Source organism: Mya arenaria, chromosome 5 (assembly GCF_026914265.1).
Source record: "Mya arenaria isolate MELC-2E11 chromosome 5, ASM2691426v1".
Classification (NCBI taxonomy): Eukaryota; Metazoa; Mollusca; class Bivalvia; order Myida; family Myidae; genus Mya; species Mya arenaria.
Genome location: NC_069126.1, coordinates 1,271,307 through 1,290,572, shown reverse-complemented (window position 1 = coordinate 1,290,572; position 19,266 = coordinate 1,271,307). Strand labels below are relative to the sequence as shown.

At 39.1% G+C, this 19,266-nt stretch overlaps 2 protein-coding genes and 1 pseudogene across 2 annotated transcripts; 2 read left to right on the top strand and 1 right to left on the bottom strand.

Moving 5' to 3' along the window:
* Positions 1 to 2,680: 2,680 nt before the first annotated feature.
* Positions 2,681 to 5,869, bottom strand: LOC128234362 (myoferlin-like; annotated as a pseudogene).
* A 47-nt stretch (positions 5,870 to 5,916) lies between these two features.
* On the top strand, positions 5,917 to 6,612 carry LOC128234361 (uncharacterized). Its single transcript, XM_052948560.1, has one exon. It carries the CDS (start codon positions 5,917 to 5,919, stop codon positions 6,610 to 6,612), a length of 696 nt encoding a protein of 231 aa, XP_052804520.1.
* Positions 6,613 to 11,797: 5,185 nt separating this feature from the next.
* LOC128233392 (uncharacterized) lies at positions 11,798 to 18,127 on the top strand. Its single transcript, XM_052947050.1, has 6 exons — positions 11,798 to 11,848; positions 12,939 to 13,094; positions 15,396 to 15,475; positions 16,385 to 16,459; positions 17,139 to 17,325; positions 17,526 to 18,127. Exons 1-6 carry the CDS (start codon positions 11,827 to 11,829, stop codon positions 18,068 to 18,070), a joined length of 1,065 nt encoding a protein of 354 aa, XP_052803010.1. The 5' UTR covers positions 11,798 to 11,826; the 3' UTR covers positions 18,071 to 18,127.
* Positions 18,128 to 19,266: the final 1,139 nt, after the last annotated feature.

The window sequence follows — 19,266 nt, the reverse complement described above, 5'->3', positions numbered from 1 at the left end:
AACTAGATCTCCTGCAATTCTAGGTTTACAAGCATGTCAAGATGTAGGTTTGGTCAAACTGGTATACACAGTAGGTGACAGTGAGAAAAGTCTCACTCAGTCAAGCATTCTTGAAGAATATGCTGAAGTATTTGATGGCATAGGTCTATTTCCTGGTGAGGTTGACATAAAAAAATTATCCTAATGCCACCCCTGTTGTTCATCCTCCAAGACGCATTCCTGTAGCATTAGAGGAAAAGGTTAAACAGCAGTTACAGTGTATGGTAGATGATGATATCATTACCAAGGTCACAACGCCAACAGATTGGGTTAATTCAATGGTGGTTGTTGAAAAGCCAAATTCAGACAGTGTTCGAAAATGCTTAGACCCAAAAGATTTAAACAGGGCAATACTTAGACCTCATTACCTAATGAAAACACTCGATGATGTGTTACCCAAGCTAAGTGAAGCGAAGTTTTTCACTAAACTTGATGCCAGGTCAGGATATTGGAATTTGAAATTGTCCAATAAGTCCTCCTTTTTGACTACTTTCAACAGCATAAATGGAAAATACAGATTTAAAAGATTATCGTTCGGTCTTTGTCTGTCACAAGATCAGTTTCAAAGGAAAATTGATGAATGTTTTGAAGGTTTGCCAGGCATCGTAGCTATTGTTGATGATATTTTGGTTTTTGGAAAGACCAAACAGGAGCATGATGCAAATTTGAGATTGGTCATGAATAGGTCAAGAGAAATGGGAATCAAGTTTAACCAAGATAAGCTTCATGTAAGTGTTAGTGAAGATTCATATTTTGTTCATGTTTTAACATGTGATGGTCTTAAAGCAGACAAATCGAAAATATCTGCTGTAGTAGAAATGAGCCCTCCACAAAGCAAAGCTGAGTTAGAAACAATTTTGGGTATGGTCAATTACTTATCAAAGTTTGTGCCAAACTTGGCAACAGTCACAAGTCCTTTAAGGCAGCTTTGTGCGAAGAATGTTCACTTCCAATGGGAAAAAAACATGACGAAGCTTTTCAAAAAGTTAAGGACATAATGACAAGTTCTCCTGTACTTGCATATTATGATCCAAAGAAGCCTTGTACTTTGCAGTGCGATGGCAGCAAAGTAGGGTTAGGTGCCACATTGTTACAAAATGAACGTCCAGGCATACGCGTCAAAATCATTGACGAAAAGCGAGCAAAACTATGCTCAAATTGAAAAGGAAATGTATTCCATTTTGTTTGGTTGTCGTAGATTTGAGCAAAACATCTATGGCAGAGAGGTCATAGTTCAAAATGATCATCTCCCATTGGTTTCTATCATGAAAAAAACATTATACCAGGCCCCAGCTAGGTTACAAAGAATGATGTTACAACTGCAAAGGTATAACATCAAATTAGAGTTCAAGAACGGAAAGAATGTGCCGTTGGCTGATACTCTAAGTAGAAAATCCGTAAAGGACACTTTCCCTGGTTACTCGGAAGGTATGGACCTCCAAGTGCATTTGGTCATGACAAACTTACCTATAGCTGATAGGAATTTAATGAGATAAGAAGGGAAACAAAACAAGACAAAGGTCTTAGCGTCCTTAGAGATACAATAATGGTTGGTTGGCCTAACAAAAAAGCACATTGTCCTGCAGAGGTTACAGAGTACTGGAATTTCAGAGACGAACTGACATATATTGATGGTCTTATAATGAAAGGTGATAGGATCGTCATACCCAAATCCCTTAGACAGGAAATGTTGAGAAATGTCCATGTTGGACATAAGGGCGTAGAAAAATATTTGCAAAGAGCCCGAAATTTGTTTTTCTGTCCTAGGTTAACTTCTGAGATCAAAGAAATGATTTCATTGTGCCCAACCTCCTTAGAGAAAAGGTACTCTAATGCAAAACAGCCTTTAGGACCACATTATGTCCCTGAACACCCTTCGTTTAAGGTTGGAACAGATTTATTTTCCATCTCATTGTGGTGGACTATTATAGTCATTACTTTGAAGTAAAACAGTTACCCAATGCAAAAAGTCAAACTGTCATAGATAGAATAAAAGGCATATTTGGTAGATTTGGTATACCATATCAGCTTGTCTCTGACAATGGTCCATGCTATGCAAGTCATGAATTTAAGAAATTTGCAAGTGATTGGAATTTTGAGTGTCGCGGTTTCAAAGTCACTAAATCGCGGGATCTGCTTTTCACATAATAAACCGGAACTCGTTGTAATATACTCGTTCACATTTATTCCGTACAATTAAACAGTCAATCAGTCAGCATAACAATACGTAATGGAACACATCTTAACGCTATTATACGTATAGGAACGTAAATGAACGTTAAGGAACGTTGGAACGTATGAACGTATGAACGTATGAACGATTATCTGAAATAACCCAAACACAATAATCAAGACACATACATTATATACACAATAATAATCCAAATAATGCAATTAACATAGCAAATAGATGTTCACAGAGTATTTTCAGGACATTCAAAAATACTTAAAGTTACGAAAATGCTCTGAAGTTTTGTAGCCATCAAAATTGCCTTAACTAACCTTTCCGTTATATATTGTAGATTAACTTCATTTATAAAAAAAACAAAAATGTTACAAAATATAACTTACTAAACATTGGTACGTATTCCGATTTATTTAACCAAAGCCCAAACAATGTTTATGTCTTTTCACTCGCACCTCACTTACTGACCAAATTTACTTTCGCCCGGAGCCCTCGCAGCTGCCAGCCAATCAAAACACAAAACATTCTCATGGCAACCATGCTTACTTGGTTTTCGTAAGTTTCAGCAAAGACAGCCATCTCTCCCTCCCGTTGCATCTTTTGCCAGTTATCTTCCTGAGCCTGTAGGCCGAGCCACAGTTTGATCCTCAACAACGCCGGAACTTTTACATCTTTTTCACCCTTAGAGCCTGGGTACTGAAGTTGTATGGACTGCATTTTGCCACAGTTTCTGCTGCAGTATAGAGGATTCTTGGAGTATAGAAGGGTGTGGGCTGGGATCCGGAAATATGCAATACGTTTCTCCCCGCTGATCATCCAGATAATCACGTCTGGCATGCTGTTTTGGGGCTCAACAGCAATGTTTTTCAGTATTTGTATAAAGTTTTCAGCCTCACTCAGGGCTTCGCTGACATCAGTGGCATTTTCCCGCAGGTTAGTGGCCATCTCTCGTAAAGATTCCAGCTCAATAAGCCGGTACTCAGACAACAGATTGTCCAGCTCCGTAGCGAGGTGGGTCCCTGTCTGGGGTTTCGGTAGGGGTTTCTTGGTATCTTCCACAAGCTGGTCAAGTGCAGAGATAAGCAACTGGGCCAGTTCTGGGGTGGGTATTTAGCCTTGATTCCAACCCGCACTTCTTCTATATTCTCTTCCAGTGCAGCTATTATCCCCTCAAACAAGTTCAATGTCTCCAGACGCCAGCTAACATCCTCCCAATGGGTTTCCACGTCGACACAGGGCTTGGTGCCACCCCATGGCAGGAAGTAGTAGTTACTTCCATCAAACACTGCATTTGTTGGCTGGGTGCTTGATGCGCATGGTGCAATGTAGTCATCCATCTTGTTACCATAGTTACCTTGGCTGACCTCAAACTCCACAGGGGCATCTATAGCACTGACCATAGTGGCGTTGAAGAAAGCTGCATGTAGCTTGTACTTCCTCTTGCGCATGAATTTCTGTATTTTAAGCACATCCTCAGAGCCAATATCATCTACTGGCACTTCTGGCAGCTCCCCGCCAATTGTCTTCAACTCCACCAGTGCACGACCTCTGAAAGCCACTCCCTCGCCTTTTCCCTTGTTAAGGTCTTCATATTCGTCTGGCAACTCGGAGAATTCACGTGGAGACCCGTAAAAGTTCACAAAACATGGGCCAAATGTTGGTAGAAATCCATGTTCTCCCGAAGAAGAGATATTTGAAATCTCGACAAAAGTTGTACCGATATAATCGTCTGCTGTAATGCGGTCCCAATCTTTCATTGACAATCGGATCTTCTCACACGTCGAGGGGAACTGTAGCCCCACCTTTGAGGGTCTGGTTATACTCCGGATGGTCACTGCAGTACATGATTTTGGTTTGCACCTCTTTTCCAGCAAAGTTCATGACCAGGTATGGATCGACCAGTTCTTTCTGTTCTTCTCCGATCCTGAACAGTTTCTTCACACCTTGCAGGAATGCCGTGTCCATTCTAGGTATATCCTCACATCTGTAGACATTGAGAGCAAATGTCGCCGGCCGCAACTGTACTCCAGCTGGACGCAATAGGTTACTTTCAATGTCTTCCGATTCATCTTGAGTGTGACCTTTCATGGACGGTGGTGTATCGCCCGGGCCCAGCACGATGGCACAGAACTTGAGGTATCCCTTGGCTCCGGCCATAATATCCTCAGGATCACTGAGAAGCAGCCATTTGTTTGCGAACGCGTGGTTTGCCTGTTCCCAAACCATACCGATGTCCATCTTAAAAGTACCAATCAAGGCATCGGATCGGAGTTTCTTTGAGTTGAAGACCGAGAACTCCAGAAATTCATCAAACAGTTCTGCAGGGGACGCATTAAAGTTGAAGAAGAAAGTTTCATTCCAAAATGGGGAATTTGTGGATTTTTTCACACGGGTCTGTTTGACCTGATTATAACATGAGACTTTACAAGCAGGCTTGATGTTCGAGCCCTCAATCTGCCTCCCTTCCAACACTTTAATGCGGATCTGGAAGTCTTGTGGTTTGTTTGACAGTTTCCCGCGGAATCTTCGCCGTCCCATTCTCTTCTTTTTCTTCTTGGGTCTGGGAATGGGCTGTCCGGTAGCTGGGTCAATCTGTGGGAGACCTGGATCAACTTCCTCTTCTTCCTCCTCTTCCTCCCCTAGATTTCCGTCCATGCCAACCTCTGTGCCGGTCGTGTCGCCGGAGCTGGCAGCAGCTGGGGCTGCGCCAGGTTTTGGAGCGGGAGGGGTAAAGGTCACACGCATCTTAATCTTTGACTGAGGCAGAGGTGTGTTATTCCTATCGAACAAGATTGTGTCCACATCTTTAGTTCCGCCGTTGGAGATGTCGGCAAGAGGAACTTTGGCTGTACCAAGTCTGTTTCGCCCGACTCTCTCCCAATCCTTGACAGTAACTTCCAGGTTGTCATTGCTCCCGATATTCACTCCTGTCAGGTCAAAGTCCAATGCCTCATTCCATTTTGGGTTAAGCTGTGATTTTATAACTTGTGTTTTCTTGAAGCGCCGTTTACAATCCATGCATGCACTGACTACATGTTTCACTGTCCTTATTCCGTGAATTATCCAATACGACTGTCGAGTCAACGATAATACATGATGAGCTCCCATGTGATGATTAACCTCGTGATATTTCCGTACTATAAGTTCTGTCACGTGGTGTTTGCTTGGTAAAATGATCGGATGTTTGCTATCCTCGGAAAATTCAGTGTACTGAAATCGCCCCCCCCCCCCAACTCGTAACAGACCCTCATTAAGCACTGGACACAGTTTTACTAGCGAGCTTGATGTTGCTATCTTCTTATTTGATGTCAGTTTACTAAATTCGTCACCGTAGGCACTTTCCTGCACCTTCATTAGTATCAACTTCCTGGCAGTTTGAATTTCTCTCAGTGACAAACAACCACCTGTGAAAATCTCCTTTGTTTCATGTTTCAAGTATCTGTGTATCATAAATGTCTTGAACCTAAGCAGACAAGCAACAGGACGTTGCAGTTTATACCAATCTGAATATCTGTTTAGGATATCAGATACCACTTCCTGGCATTGAGACTGGACCATACTAGTCACTACAGCTGGTTTCATTTCAACATCTTCGTACTCCGTCGTGATTCCATCAGGTTCATGTGGCCTATCATCTTTCTCCATGTTCAGAAATTTTGGTCCCTTCCTAGCTGCGGCACATTGAGCATATTATGACTGATCCATATCACAGCCAGTCGAATGGATTAGCAGAGAAATATGTTGGTATTGATAAACGCACTTTGTCAAAATCAATGTGTGATGATCAAGATCCTATGACAGGAATTCTGGAATACAGAGCAACACCATTGGAATTCGGTTACTCACCAGCACAGTTGTTAATGGGCAGACAGCTGAGATCAGTTATATCCACTATCAAGGAAAATGTCACACCCAAAATACCTGACCATGATTATGTCAAACAATTTCTATCTGAACAGAAACAGAAAGACAAGAGGTTATATGATAAGAAGGCGAAGACTTTACAGCCAATTCAAGTTGGTGATTCACTCAGAATAAGGCTAGGTAAACTGTGGAAACCGGCAACATGTATTGCCAAACATAGTGAAAGGTCATTTACTGTTCAAACACCAGATGGTGGCGAATATAGGAGAAAAAGAGTTCATTTACTGAAAACAAATGAAACCCCACAAACTCCATTGATTTCTGATGATGATTTGGAAATCTTACAAGATTCATTCACCAGAGATAATTCACCTACAGTGGAAAATAATGTTAACATCCCGGGAACCAGTCTAGATAATGCCCCAGAATCTCCCGAACTTGATATAAGTTCAAGTACGTCCACAAAACCATATATCACACGCTCTGGTCGAGTTATTAAACCAAAGATTATTGTTTCAGTGTAATGAAATGCCAGACTGAGGTATGGATCATGTTTCTTTGATAATCTCTGTTTTATGTGAAAGTTATCAGTGAGTCTTGATAATGACACTGAACACACATGTTAGCTTATAAATTTTCGTGGACACAATTTTGTGATCAGAACAATACAGTAAAAAATGTAATTGAAGACACAGACTATTTATGTTTTATTGATTATGCATGATTTGTTATTTTTCAAAGGAGGGAGATGTTCTGGTATATGTCTAAAGCTGTAAATGTAATATGATCTGCATGCTCAGAGATATATACTCCACCTATAGCCATATGTATTCAGTCGCTATAATAAACTCAGTACAGAAACATCTCTGTTGCTTTGCGTTGTCTTTTTTTGCGAAATCTTTCGTGTTTCTAAAGTAAAATCCTGCTATTGTAATGTAAAATTTAGTTCCATTCATGTGCATCATCAAGTTGTAGTTTCTACTGCATTGTGCGTTCTATTACAGGCAACATTCGACTTCTTCACTATTACCATCGTCAGCAACCACGGTACTTTCTTCCGTCAAGACCCTGTCACACTATCACGACTTGGATCCGCGAGTTACCACGAGTGCTGGTGAATTATATATAACTCGCCAAAAATGCCACGAGATGACCGCGGATTCTGATGCTGGTACATCAGTTCGAGACCTGCTCGAGTTCTCTTCCATGTGAATACGAGAGTAGTACGACATTCTTCTGTTAAACTCGAGTTTAAGCAACATCAGTACGATCTGTGCACGACACTCTTTCGACAACCACAGATGTTTCTACGAGTTCTGCCGATATTTCTACGAGTTCTGCCGAAATGTGCACTATATCATGACGAGTTATTAAGAGTGAGCTTCGAGAGTGTACGAGAAAGGACGAAACATGGCGAACTGGGTATACATACAGATGGTGCTGCACATCAGGACCAAATCCCAGTTGATCAGCGTAGGTGACGCTTCCTAGCAATGACAGATAGACTTAGAAACATCGAACCTCTTGCCCAGATGGAAGAATGTGATGCAGAAGATGATCTTGCGATTGCTCAGCCTTTACAGTACAGGCAAAACAGAAGGAGAGGCCGCAGAAGATATTTGGTGATGCCATATATTATGACTAAGCATGACTAGCATGACTAGTCAAACAATGGCTTATCTCTTGTAAAATAGTGATCTTTACTGGTTGAAATCTTCAGGAGAAATGATGCAGTGCTTTTTAGTTTTTATTGATAAACATGTCAAAGGGGTACGTACAAACTCACAACAACTCGAACGAATCTCGAACAGAGTTCGTTATAATGTCCTCCTGAGTCGCTGCTAAACTCGTAGATTGTCGAGCGACTCTTTGTGAAGTGAAGACATGTCTACTACAAGTGTTCGAGTTTGTGCGACACCCCTACCACATGTATTCGATATGTGTACGAGACAAAAACTCGTACGACAATTTTAAACCGTTTAAAGTTCTCGCCACTGCTTGCCGAGTGCTTTCTTTATGAGAAGACATGTATTCGATATATAACGACAAGGCTTCGTGTCCAACGAGACACCTGATGAGTTTAGGCGAGTTGAATCTCGCAACAACTCGTAGCCGGAACTCGCTACAGTGTGACAGGGGCTTTACACTTCATACATAGCGTAGTGTGTATTCACTATTACTTGACATCACATGAAGAAAGTCGAATATGCCGACAACTACGGCAGTGGGCGTTTGCCTACAATCAACCCTCGAGTTCGTCACTTTTACTTGAAGTTGGACATGGTAATGATGGATTCTACGACAGTGTGCGTTTGTCTACAATCAACCCTCAGGTTTGCCACTTTTACTTGACGTCGGACATGGTAATGACGGTTTCTACGGAAGTGCGCGTTTGTCTACAATCAACCCTCGAGTTTGCCACTTTTACTTGACGTCGGACATGATAATGACGGTTTCTACGACAGTTGGCGTTTGTCTACAATCAACCCTCGTGTTCTTCACGTTTACTTTACGTCGGACATTGTAATGTCGGTTTCTACGACAGTGTGCGTTTGTCTACAATCAACCCTCGTGTTCTTCATGTTTACTTGACGTCGGACATTGTAATGTCGGTTTCTACGACAGTGTGCGTATGTCTACAATCAACCCTCGAGTTTGCCACTTTTACTTGACGTCGGACATGGCAATGACGGTTTCTACGACAGTGTGGGTTTGTCTGCAGACAACCGTCGAGTTCGTCACGTCTACTAGACGTCGGACATGGTAATAACGGTTTCTACGACAGTGTGGGTTTGTCTGCAGACAACCGTTGAGTTCGTCACGTCTACTAGACGTCGGACATGGTAATGACGGTTTCTACGACAGTGTGCGTTTGTCTGCAAGCAACACTCGAGTTTGCCACTTTTACTTGACGTTGGACATGGTAATGACGGTTTCTACGACAGTTGGCGTTTGTCTACAATCAACCCTCGTGTTCTTCACGTTTACTTGACGTCGGACATGGTAATGACGGTTTCTATGACAGTGTGCGTTTGTCTACAATCAATAATTGAGTTCGTCACTATCACTTGACATCAAATAAGAAAAACGTTGAGCATGGGAAAGCAAACAACTACGTTAGTGCGCGTTTTACTACAAGCAACATTCGAGTTCATCCTTATCATTTGACATCTCACGGAGAACGTCGGACATAAAGAACACTACTAATTATGTATTCCTTCTTTTTAACGGATAGTTAATGGTGTACTTGAGCATGTACCAGATAGTTTATCATACATTGAAGGTAAATTTGATTAAGAAGGACAGCTACTTAAACAGTATAAAGTGCAGTTATAAAAAAAATATTCAATTAATAGTAAAACAAATAGGTCCTTACCATCCGGTTCAAGCAAACGATGAAATAGAGCCAAGCGATATCGACCCAATGGGTTTCGACTTTATAAAGTAATTAAAAATAGCAGTATCTTAAATAACAATTTTGAAGCATATCTCTCTATATATAAATAAGATACGTTTAGAGGGGAACTTTACTATCGCATTTGTGTAAAATAATTAAAAATACAATTTGGAAACTGTACGATTGTAGTCGTGTTTGCAAAAACTGTTGTCATGAATAGTAATGATACGGAGCGTTGGGATAACATGATTTGTAATAATATGGAGCGTTGCGATAGCATTATTAGTATTGAAAAGACGAATCGTTGTGATAACATGATTATTAATGATACGAAGCGTTGTGATAACAAGATAAGTAAATGATACGGAGCGTTGTGATAGCATGATTTTAGTAATGATACGGATCTTTGTGAAAACATGATTAGTAATGATACGGAGCGTTGTGATAGCATGATTAGTAATGATACGGAGCGTTGTGATAGCATGATTAGTAATGATACGAAGCTTTGGGATAACATGATTAGTAAGGATACGACGCGTTCTGCACATTACCTGATTAGTAAAGATACGAAACGTTGTGATAACATGATTATTGATTATACGAAACGTTGTGATAACATGATTTAAAATGATACGGAAGCGTTGTGATAACATTAGTAGTTATGATACGGAGCGTTATGATATCATGATTAGTGATAGTGCAAAGCGTGCTGATAACCCGATTAGTAATAATGCAAAGCTTTTGATAACCTGATTAGTAATGCTGCGCGGACCGTTCTGATAACCTGATTAGTAATGATGCAATGTTTTCTGATAACCTGATTAGTAATGATGCGGACCGTTCTGATAACCTGATTAGTTATGATGCGAAGCGTTTTGATAACCTGATTAGTAATGATGCGAAGCTTTGAGATAACATGATTAGTGATGATACCGAACGTTGTGATAACATGATTAGTTATGATGCGAAGCGTTGAGATATGTAGAACATGATTAGTAATGATGCGGACCGTTGTGATAAGTTTTCTTTATTTTTCATCAACAATGGCTTTCCGAAATCATGGACATTTCCCGATGAAGAGAACATCGCTTTACAGAATATAAAAATCATTGACATTGGTTTAAGCAGTATTTCATTTACGACAACAATAACATAAGCACGTTATTGCACAAGAACAGTGACGGATATGGTAATTGGTCGGTTTATATAAATCGATGTACGGATGCTTTGCGGGGCTTTGAGCCCGCATCTTTAGTCAAGGGTGTGGACGTAATTTCGTTACATACAAACATTCTGGTACCAACTTTTGCCTGGTAAGTGGAGTTTCTTTTCTTTAAATTTTGAAAAACGTCAAGTATATTGCGAGAAACATATTCTTCGATCGACATCTTTGTTTGGTAGATTTTGTCACTTTAAAGATAAAAATGTTATTAAACAGATTGTGGCTTAGAAGGCAATGTTTCCAAATAAACGTGTTGATTTTATCCACAATTTTTCGTATTTTCTCGGCAATATGGCATATCAGTGCATGTTGCAACTGTGCTTGCATGTATATATTCCCATTTTCCAAACTGCATGGTTATTACTCTACTGTACACGTTTCCAGGCCGATTTGTTTTTATCTTATACCCCCCCCCCCCTTTGTTTATTGCAAGTACATTACCCACATTGTGGTGAATTGCAAACACACTTCTGCACAATTGTTTAGCCTTGGGAAGATACGTTTTTAGTTCTGAGAATCGCTTATGATCACGAGTCTTTCAGTTTGGTATGTGATGTGTATCATAATTTGAAGTCAAGGACCTTTTCACTTCAGGGACAGACTTGAACTTCACCATGGCCGGATTACTAAGAAGGCGAACGAGCCCCACGTTATACAGAAAATCACACAAGACCGCAGTGACAAAAACTCCGTCAATACATGAACAGAAAATTAGCCTCTCGCCGATGAAAAAAAAACGCGCTTGTGTGATGTTTAGTAGCAGTCACAGTCAGTCACACATCAACGACTTGAAATGATCACGTGCAAACAGTTACAATGTTAACGTATCCAACACCGATCATCTAACGATCGAAACAGGATCATGCGGCTTTCGGACTCTGATACAGTCTTTACTTACAATCAAATATTAAATGGGATTCAATAAAAAAGACTCCACATATAATTATTATACTCGTGTCATCGTGACATAAATAATATAGTCTATCTATATAAGTATGCCCATCAGTGACACGATCTTTCTCAACATTTGTATACTATTCTTCGTCTTATCTAATTAGATCAAAACGTACAGATTTGGAATCAAAATATTCATTTCATGATATACTATAACGGTTTACAATGGGAAGGTCGCATCTTATAGGTATTTATCATATTGTGTGTTTTTTTATTATTTATTTGGTTAAGAGATCTTCAGAGTTCAAATTCGCTTAGAGTAGATTGGTATGGCCATTAAATGAAAATTCGTTTTTTTTTATTCCACGCTTTTGAAAGGCAATTGATTTGATTTGATTGAATAGCATGCGGTTGTGTCCCCTTTGCAGCTTTGATGCCTATATATATATATATAAACATAAGTATAAGCGCGATGTACCGTCTCCGTGGCCTAGTGGTTAAGGCATCCGCCTACGGAGCGGAAGGTCGTGGGCTCGATCCCGGGCCGCGTCATACCGAAAAACGTTAAAAGTTGGTACAGGTAGCTCCCTTGCCTGGCGCTCAGCATTTAAAGGGTAGTGCTTGGAAAAGTGGTGTACTCAGTACTGGTTCAACCCAGGAAAGTTGTATCCCGTGTATCGGTGCTTTACACCGAGCGCGTTAAAGAACCAAGAGGTCTCTTCGCAAAGAGCTAGGGTACCGCACCCGGATCTCTTGTATCTCACTCTGTTTCTTCAAGTCTTCCAATGTCTGGATTTGACTGCGAATTGCTGTCACTTCTATCTCATGTCACTTGTGGCATTTAAAACACAATTTAAGTCGTGATTGCGTCACAGCGGGGTCAAGCCATAATGCAGCCAATGGGTGCGGGCAGACCTTGATAAACTCAAATAAACGAACCCAAACGAATGAGCGCGATAAAAGGTACATTGATCTGAGTGACGAGTGCGCACCATGTTGCAAAATATTCTTTTCAATTCGTCAGCAGTTGTAACATTCGGAGCACCTCTGATATAAACGTGGATTTTGGAAAACTAAGTTTAAATTGATTGCCAGTGAAGTATATTATTGTATAAATTATTAAGATTACCAAAAGGAAAGTCATTTAGTTTAACGACTAAATTGAAATTATTACGCGAACTACTTGCATCATAGTTTAAATGTAAATAATTCTGACATTGTTAACCGTTCATATACATCTAAGGTTGTTTTCAATGGAGATCGTCGAGGAGTTCGGAATGCAGTGGCAAGTATTGAGTGTCCCTTTGTTACGAAAAGATGATGTGTCTTCTTTCCAGTCGGTATATTCGCATTGTTCAGTAGTTTGGCCCAAGTCCGGGGCCAGTGCGTGGACATCGATCGAGCAGCGTGTCAGCTCCTGCATGACAGGGACCCGACTTTGTGTTCGGAGGAGCTCGGGGTGGCTACTTGTCCAGCCTTCTGCAACCTTTGTCGTAGGTTTTTAACTTTCAAGCATTCAAGCCTTCCAGCAGCCTGCTTTATTGAAAAAGAACGTTGTTCGTTGTCGTTGTTAATACAGAATGCCTGAGAAAATTATAAGTGGTTCATTTATAATCTTAATATTTCGCAATAAAAGCAGCTATTAACTAAATGTACCTAAATATCAACCTTTTTCCAATAAAGATCTCATTTCACTATTTATTCCAATCAAAGTAGCATTGAAATAATTAAATGTTGTTCTTTCTTTTTGTAACCAAAATTGAATAAATCTGAATATGCGACAATCGCCGGTACTACTAACCATAGCAATCGAGTATATATAAAAGAAAATCTTGCAATCTTAGTCACTGATGTTTTCGAATTTACATGAAAAATCATTGTTCATATTCGAAAAAAAACCCACTCACTTGTACCATGTAGTAGAGCGTTTTCTTCGTTTTTGTTTACGTACTGAACATAAAAGAACAAAATATTTTGTTTAAAACAGTTAATACAATATATAAGATGAAATAAGTTAATTACTCTTGACCCTTGATAATTTGTGTCTTTTGCATATATAACGATCGGTCACAGAGAATGGCTCAACAATAGGATAACTATATGAATGCCTGAAATAAAATGAAATGGCTTATGAGCAGTGTGTGCCAAAAGCACGGGTTGTCTTTGTTCTTGTAAAATGCCCTAATAGAGGTATGCATATGCTTCTAATTCGTTGGGGAATTCATGCACAATATCAAATTAAAATCTAATAGGTACATTTCAATATGCAAATCGTTGAAACTTAACGAATGGTTTATATCTTTTACAAAGACCATGAGCAACATTCAATTTGTAAATATAACATGTTAAAAAGACCAACCATTTTATAACTGAACATTTCCATTACATTATTCAAAAGCATCTATAGATGATACGTTATGTAGTATGCGTCCATTGTCTGCTTGTAAAAGTTATAGCTTTTCACATGGTGGGTTGTTGGCGATACTATTTCGGTATATAATTATTTCTTATCTCAACATACAACTGGAATTTGAAAGTGAAATGCAACTCGTCTTCGAGTACATGGCATGTAGGACAAAGTGTTTCATTCAAAATAGTTCCATTCCGTTCCATAACTCTACGGTTCATTCTATGTGAGCTCATTATTTGTACGTTATCTAATTCTATATTTTGGAAAATTGATAATTCAAATAACGTTGGAAATTAAATTTACTAAAACTCTTCTACAAGTTTTGCCCTAGAAGAGTTATTAATCCAACTTAAAATATGTTGAATACACTTATCTCTGGCACGTAGTCTTCAAGTAAAAGAGACCGAAACATATGGATATTATTGACACCAAGGTGTATCTAAACATGATAAAATCCTAATTGTGATAAGATTAAAACTTAGTGGACGTGTTTCAATAACTTACAGTATTGTTTTATAAGCCACGTTCTTGTTGAGTGATTAAATACTTGAAACCAAATCCGTATCATTTTAATTATAAAAATAATAACATAGATCAAGCCTGCAAGTCTCCTCGGTGAAATCGCAATCAAGCACTGATTTAACATAGAGAGTATGGATGCGTTCGATGGCCATCCTTTTTGAGGACCCCAAAGTTCAGATCCATACAACCGTATCAATTGAATTAGTTTGTCAAAGGGCTTTAATTACTGACTAGCCGTAACATTGTAAAAATATTTTCAAACGAAAAAATGCATATTTGCTTGACCAGAGAGTGTTTTTGGTGATGGCATGAATGAAACACTAATTGTTAAACTTCTCCGAAATACGTGAAATTGCTGACTCTATCTTTAATATTACCAACATAATAAAACTTTTAAATTATCTTTATTTTCTCCATCTTTTTGGAAGATTAAAACCCTTGTTTTGTCTTTTTTTGACCATTGATTTTCATATTGTATAGTACTTACTGGGTATATTTTAAGTCGATCATAATTTGATGGCGTATTGAACAAATATGAATGACGTCAACGTGAATTAGTAGGAAAACCAACAACATTTACATGGACGTACCAATGCCTTTTAAAAACGCCTTGTAAATGTAAAATATATTCTAAGTCATTGACAAACGTGGTATATAAAGATGTTGAGAGGCCGTCGCCTTGCTGAACACTTAGTCATCTTTCAAAATTATTGTCAAGCTCATAGTCAAACTCTTGTTTTTACGTAACCATATACTGCTTGTATTACGTTAAACAGCCTGCTTCTGATTCCAAGCCTATGTCTCAAACAAATATAATCAAAGACTTTTTAAATAAATAATCACATCACACTTGTTTTTGCAGCTTTAGAATGCTATCACTGCGACGTATCGGTGCCCGACTACCATTTGTGCAACACAACAGCCATTTGCGCAAAAGGACAGGTGACAATATTTTACAGTTGTACATGTATTCATGTTTTTCATGCACACTCGTCCATGTATTACCAGGTTCGAGAAAAAATATCGTTTCTGAAACATTCAACCTTTTTACATGCAAAATGCTAGCCTGATTGCATAAACTTAGCGGCATAGTCTGAAAACTATAGGAACAAGCGTGACAATCAAACGTCTTCCATAATGCGAAAGGGGGTGGGGAAGGCCAAAAATTAAAATGTTTGAAAAGTTCATGTTTAACTTAGATTTGAGGAATATTTTTCAGGATAAGAACATACACCCCTTGCAACATGTTTTGGCGTTATAACGAAGATTTTATCAGTTTTTGGATCACAAAGCATTTGCATTTTTTTCGGAAAAATCTCACGACAATATGAATATATTTTTGTGCCAAATGCTTCAGACTTCCCTATTGGTGATATATTTTGGAAATAAGAAAGACGTTCAAGAAAATAATGCAAAATAGTGGACTCAATTCATTTCCTGGCAACACAAATGCAAATATATTTGTTAAATACTTGCAATTATCACAAAGCCGCAAGACATTGTTGACCGGGCAGTCTTGTCTGTTTTGAGATAAGAACATTTTGTATAACGACAATTCCGTGTATAGTGCTTGCTAAAGTTTGAACCTCAAAACCAAATATAAAAATGATTTTTTAAACATTTACGTTTTGGTCCTTCAAATTTGGGAAGGACCTTAACGAAGAACCAATTTTGATGCACAATGCTAAGGCGCCTAACAGACACAGAAAGAGATACACCTAACGTATGAGACAACACAGACAACTAGACTTAAACTAAATGTTAGGCTTACCCAAGACAGTATTATCATGTAAATAATATGGCCATGTAAAGATATATTGAATAAGTAACACATTTTGATCTTACATACAGGTGTGCATGAGAAAGATATTGACCTCCTACACCGATGGGCACCATGAATACGAGATGACATGCGAGAACAAGGAGGTATGGAGCTAAGCCTTAACTGCTGTGGAATGTATTTTTAATGCCCGGGAGTCAGATAACCACTTCTGACCACTCCGTTACACTCCGAATAGAGAGTTACGAAATGAGTCGCACGTTGGTTACGGACGGTGGATTATGATATACCATACCTAGACTAGATTATATTTATTAGTTTGTGAATTGCTGCATTCATATGGTGCGCTGATATTTAGCACTCTGCATTAAGCAAGGCTCATTCTATATTTCAATAAAATTAAGGTATCTGACCCACACATATGTGCATTCTTTATATGTGGCGGCCTCATGTTATTTTGGTATCATTTAATATGGGTTTTTTTTTTTTGGCAGACAAAAATGTAAACTTATAATAATATAACAAACAATGTTTATTTGCCCTTCAAAGACGGCAGAATAAATGTCTTTTATGTCCGATTTCTGTTGAAATCCGGAGCAAATATATAAAGTGTAATGGCTTATGTATGATGTTATTACCGTCATTTTTTGACGTATCGGCCAGCAACACCTTTAAAATGATACCAACATTATCATAAAACAAGCTTATTTGTTGGTCGGATACCTTAAAATAGGATATGCACTGGCTTATCAAATATGTCCACAGAGTTCAACACATGAACACCTAACAAGGTTTCTCAACACATTGATGGATTTTTTAATACAGGTATGCGACGGTGTCAATCTTCATTTCGGGTTTGGTAAGCGAGACAGAGAAAACAGGGATGTCTCCATCTCCTGCTGCTCGAATAACCTTTGTAACTATCCAATGGAGACCACCACGACGACCACAACCACCACCACCACCACTCCGGCTCCCACTACTACACGCGCACCTGTTACCACAACACAAGGTATCTTTACATTGTATATAAACTGTAATGTGCTCGCCGAATGGTACTGACACGAAGGTGAAGGTATCTAAGGCCAACGACAACCCCACTTAGTTCATCTTCGTTTTCCAGAAACTTTTATGTGAGGATTAAAAACCATCAACGTATCTCTGACGCATTTTTTTCCATAAGTTTATGACACAAATACATGCTATTTTCAGCACATGGATGTGTTGTCGACCTGGTCTTCGCCGTGGATGAATCTAGCAGCATCAGCCGATCTCATAGCCAGGAAGTATTAGATTTCCTGAACTCAGTTGTCAGAAGGCTCCCAGTTAGCCATTCAGGCGTGCATGTGGCTGTTGGGACTTTCAACACCCACTATAACGAACGATTTAACCTCAATGCTCATACGACGCTTTGGTCTGTCCAGTCTGCTATTAATAAAATCCAGCTGGCCGGTGGAACTGGTGATTTGAATGCGGGGTTAGCCTACGCCATTGACGCGCTGAAACCATCCAATGGAGCCCGTTCGAACGCAAAGAACGTAGTCGTTATCATTACAGATGACACTCCAAAGAGCGCAATCACGTATAGTCATTTCGGTTCTTTGCTCCATCAAAATAGCGACAACGTGATTGTAATCGAAATAGGACATGCGGTGTTTGCCCATCTTAGTACAGACAGCAGGCACGACATTCATCTCACGTCCGCGTCCCAGCTCAGTTCTTATGACAGCACGGTGGCGGGACTTATTTGCCCGTAGATGTCTTGATGAAAATGAACATTAAGATGTAACGTTAAAATAAAAAGTAGAAAGGTACCAGTCAATTTTGTTTCCTCTCCATTAAATAGTATAATAGACATTGCGGTTATTCTACCAAAAAATGCATTTTGTACTCGGCTATTCGAAGGATAAGGAGGGCTTAACTACTAGCCCCAGCGTCGGCGTCGAGTTGAAGATTTAGGGCAAGTTGGCATTTTCACTTAAAACTCTAATACTGTGCATTTAATTCACTTCATGCTTCTCACAGTTGTTAAGGACCATCACACAACCAGGTTCCATAACTACATATCATCCTAAATACAAATTGTGGTCCCTGGTTGACTTTCGAACTTAGGTTAAGGTTTTAGGGCATGTTTTGTCAGTTTTAAGTTTAAGGGCAAGTTGGGATTTTTTCCTATTTTCTTTTGTGGACACGAACGCTTAAAGCTCCAATTAATCTGAAAAAATTAATATCCATGCCCTTAAAAAACCCATTATTCCCCCAAAATAATAACTGAGCACATTTTGTGTGTACTTCTCCATTCAAAAACCACGTGACAAATATAAACACTGGCCTTTGATTGAATTTTGATAAAGTTTAAGGGTATTTTGGAAGTTCAAGTCACTAATAGCCCTTCATACTTAAAAGAATTGTTTTTTCTTAATTGTTTTTGACACCATTAATGCATTCATCTTTAAGACATAGCTGCGGGTAGTAAAGCGCGCACCCAACGACAGCTATACTATAACAATGCTTGCTCGATATGACTTACTTTCTTATAGTTTTATACTAGTTTGTACTAATGAAAATCTCGCACATTCTCTTAGAAGTGTTGAAATTTTGAAAAAAGTACAAGAAAGGCTACCGGGACCTGGCTTTTACGCTTAAAATTACCGAAAAATTACATACGTTGTCAGTCAAGGACACACAATGGAGTTATTTCGATGCAAACTGTGTTGATGACTGTTGAATATTCCAGCCACGTTTTGAAATAACCAATTACTTCAGTGTAACAAAACATAGCAAAACAAATGTACGAGGGCAAAATACCGGACAATTCAGTCAATGTCAGGTTGTCTACTGACACTGGCAACTAGTTGTATATTTCTCAAGTTTAACTTCTGTGAAATTGCGGTTTTAACTTTGTTGAACAATGAAAAAATCTTGCACACATAACGTTTAAAAACAAAAAAAG